Source organism: Propithecus coquereli, unplaced genomic scaffold (assembly GCF_000956105.1).
Source record: "Propithecus coquereli isolate 6110/MARCELLA unplaced genomic scaffold, Pcoq_1.0 Scaffold86, whole genome shotgun sequence".
Taxonomy (NCBI): domain Eukaryota; kingdom Metazoa; phylum Chordata; class Mammalia; order Primates; family Indriidae; genus Propithecus; species Propithecus coquereli.
Genome location: NW_012154840.1, coordinates 4,887,381 through 4,890,647, shown reverse-complemented (window position 1 = coordinate 4,890,647; position 3,267 = coordinate 4,887,381). Strand labels below are relative to the sequence as shown.

The window sequence follows — 3,267 nt, the reverse complement described above, 5'->3', positions numbered from 1 at the left end:
CTACTTAAATGCATTAATTTAGCATTATAAAATTAGCCTATTATATTTTGTGAGCATCCTCTTTTTCAATACACTGTGTATTTTTCATAATACTCAATATTCTTTCAAAACATTTATAAATGGCTGCATGACATTTGGTCCTATAATAATTTAATCTACTTATTGTTGGACACTTATGTTGTTTGCAAATTTTGCTATTATAAATAATGCTGTAATGAATATCTTCACATATAAAGACTTGTTCACATCTCTGTTCATTTCCTAACTAAAATTTCCTACAAGGCAGAATTATCAGAATAAAAGGTATGAATATTTTTCAGGCACCTGATACATACTGCCAATTTGCTTGTCAGGAAAGCTGTATACTTTCACCAGCAAAACAACATACTGTTTTACACAGCCTTGCCCATGTTGGATACTGTGAATTTCAAAATCCTTGCCAATCTGTTAAGTGAAAAATGGTATCCTATTGTTGATTTAACTTATATTGCTAAGGCCTCCAATAAGGATGAGCATCTTTTCTTTTGTTTACTGACCATGTATATTTTTCCTTTGGTAATGTTTTATGTCTCAAAAGAATGAGGATAATTGTTATACTGCCCAAGAGAATGGCAGGAATCTAGTTACATGGATGAGGACACTGAGCCCTAAGTAGTCACAGCCCAGAATCCAGTTCACTTGATATACAGTTTAGGCTGATGTTTCTCAACATAAAGTCTATGAACCGTCTGTATCAGAATCACGTAGGAGGTATTTTCAAAAGTGCAGGTTTCTAGGCCCCACACGGCCCTCTCCAAAATCAGAACTGGGGGGTTAAAAAGAACTGTAATTTGCTGGCTAACATTTGGGATTCTCAGTGAAAGACAGGACGGAGAAGAGTGCCGTGAGTTGGATCACTCGGGGACCTTTTTATAACCTACATATTCCCATCCAATCACTTTCTAACAGTTTTCCCCTCCCCTCCCCCATATTTTGATCTATTCTGCCAGGGATTTGATTCTGGTTCCAGAAGTCAACTTTTAATAAATACTAGTGGTAACTAATCCCCAGGTCTCTCTATAAGCTTTCCACATAAAAAGAGCTCACATTCTATAAGGCTATCTACTACTTATCTTCTCAGATCTTACTTTGAATTTATTTTCCCTCTAAAGTCACTCAGCAAATGTTTATTAAGTGCTTACTATGGGTCAGGCATTGTGCCTGGTACGGAGGGCACAGTAGTGAACACACATACAAATTTGAGGTTGGCAGCCAAATTACTTTGTAATTATTATAAATTCGCTGTGTTGAAAACTTCCAAATTATAACAGTAGCTTTCATTTACTGAACAATTATGTAATGGACATTGCGCTTGGTGCTTTACGTATATTATTTCTAATTCATAACAATAATCCTACTCTGTAAGATAAATGCTATGCTTATTTTACAGATGAGGAAACTGAGGCCCAAGGCCATAGAATAAATAAGGGTTAGAATCCAGGTCTGTGCTCTTTCCATTCTATTATGCTATCATTCTAGGGCTCTGACATCTTCCCATCATTCATATTTTCCATTCAAGTTTTTATCTTTTCCATTTTTTAAAAAACTCTTTTTGGTAATAAAATTTCCCTGTAGGATCTGATACTACCTACTTCGTTAGCATATGTTGACTCCATGGATTCAAATTATTCTAGTTAGAGATCCACCAACCCAATACCAAAAAATGATTTTTTTCTGTTTTTAAATACCTGAGGTACCACTCCCACAGCCCTCCGAAGGCTTTCCAGGCTCACATCTTGTATATTTTGACCAGCAAGGTAAATGCTACCTTTTTGAGGTTCATAGAAGCGAAACAACAGCCTCACTATTGTGCTTTTCCTGAAATTGGAGATAAGGAAAGGTTATTTAGCTCCTACTGGCATTAGAGAATCCCCATTTTAAACCACAACAATCATTTTATTATGATAAAAAAATATTACATTGGGAATCATCAATCAATAATGTAGAATTTTATAAATAACTAAATTACCCACCCTGACCCACTACCTCCTACAATGGCCACTTTCTTTCCTGCAGGGACTTCAAAAGACATTCCACTAAGGACTTTCTGCCCCTCGATGTACTCAAAATGCACATTATCAAAGGCCACTGTAGCTGTCTGTGGTGTGATCTGAAGGTGAGGTGCCATCACTTTGTCCTAGCAGGGAAGAGAAAAAAAAAAAGCCACTTTACACACTATCTAGAGTACAGCTATACAGACAACTTTCTAATTCACAGAGAGAAAAAGGAAAATAATGGGGAAGGAGGAGGTTTATAAAGGGACTTAAACCATTTCCAAGCATGCTTTTAAAGATTTGTTTTTTCACTCCTCACTGCTAAGGTAAAAATTCCTGAATGTTTTCGTTTCTGGGCAAACATTTTTTTAGGGGAGATTATGGGGATTATGGGTAAGGGAGTAAAGGGGTTGAGGATATGAGGAGAGGCAATCACACATTCTGTATCATTATTAGCAAAAATAAATTCAGTTTAAGTACAAATAATTCAATTTAATAAAATTTAGTTTCTAGATATAATATTCTTTGCTAACACTGTAAGGTTTTTAAACACAGATGTGAAAGCTATAGCAACCTATTAATACACATGATAGCCCCAATTCCTGCAAGAAAGAAATTGGCTTGCTAACATGGTGATGTAAGAATGTTTCCCTAGAATAATTAATAGGATCCTATTGATAGGATTAATAGGATCATCGTATTAATAGGATGATGCTCAAATATTTTTGAAAAGGAACTATATAGATTACTTACTTTAATTCGGGTGTCTACCTTGAGTAGAGTGAATAAGGTGTTCATATCTATGAGTGCTTGTCTAGTCTCTCTATATACAGTTCCCAGAAAGTTAAGGGGTAATGAAAGCTGAAAAAGCAGTCCATTCACCATTACTAGATCTCCAACGGTAAGGGTACCTTAACATGCATTTGAAAGAGGGGGGAAAAAAAGTATATTTTAAATGAATGTTATAAATTTTTCCAGTTTAAGAGGAGTTTATAGCCTATTATGGAATACAGTTCAAAATATACACAATCAACAAGTCTTAGGCGTACTCAAGCTCAAAGTATTCTAATTCATGATTTAGGTAAAACAGGGAACTTGGTATATGTTATGTGGAATAGAAAAGCCCATCAGTACACTATATATGTTATACACAAAAAAGAATGGCTTAAGTGAGGATAGAAATGGAAGGCTAAAATCTCTCCTTTCTTTCCTAAGACACTAGCAACAGTTTCCT

At 35.3% G+C, this 3,267-nt stretch overlaps 1 protein-coding gene across 1 annotated transcript in view; it reads right to left on the bottom strand.

The window, feature by feature from the left end:
• The window catches only part of ABCB7 (ATP-binding cassette, sub-family B (MDR/TAP), member 7), a 111,435-nt gene that overhangs the window by 13,225 nt on the left and 94,943 nt on the right, over positions 1 to 3,267 (bottom strand). Inside the window, exons 10-12 of the mRNA XM_012664078.1 lie at positions 2,787 to 2,944; positions 2,013 to 2,176; positions 1,728 to 1,857 (exon numbers count right to left, since the gene is read on the bottom strand). Of these exons, the coding sequence (XP_012519532.1) occupies positions 1,728 to 1,857; positions 2,013 to 2,176; positions 2,787 to 2,944 (452 nt within the window). The remainder of the gene's footprint in view (positions 1 to 1,727; positions 1,858 to 2,012; positions 2,177 to 2,786; positions 2,945 to 3,267) is intronic.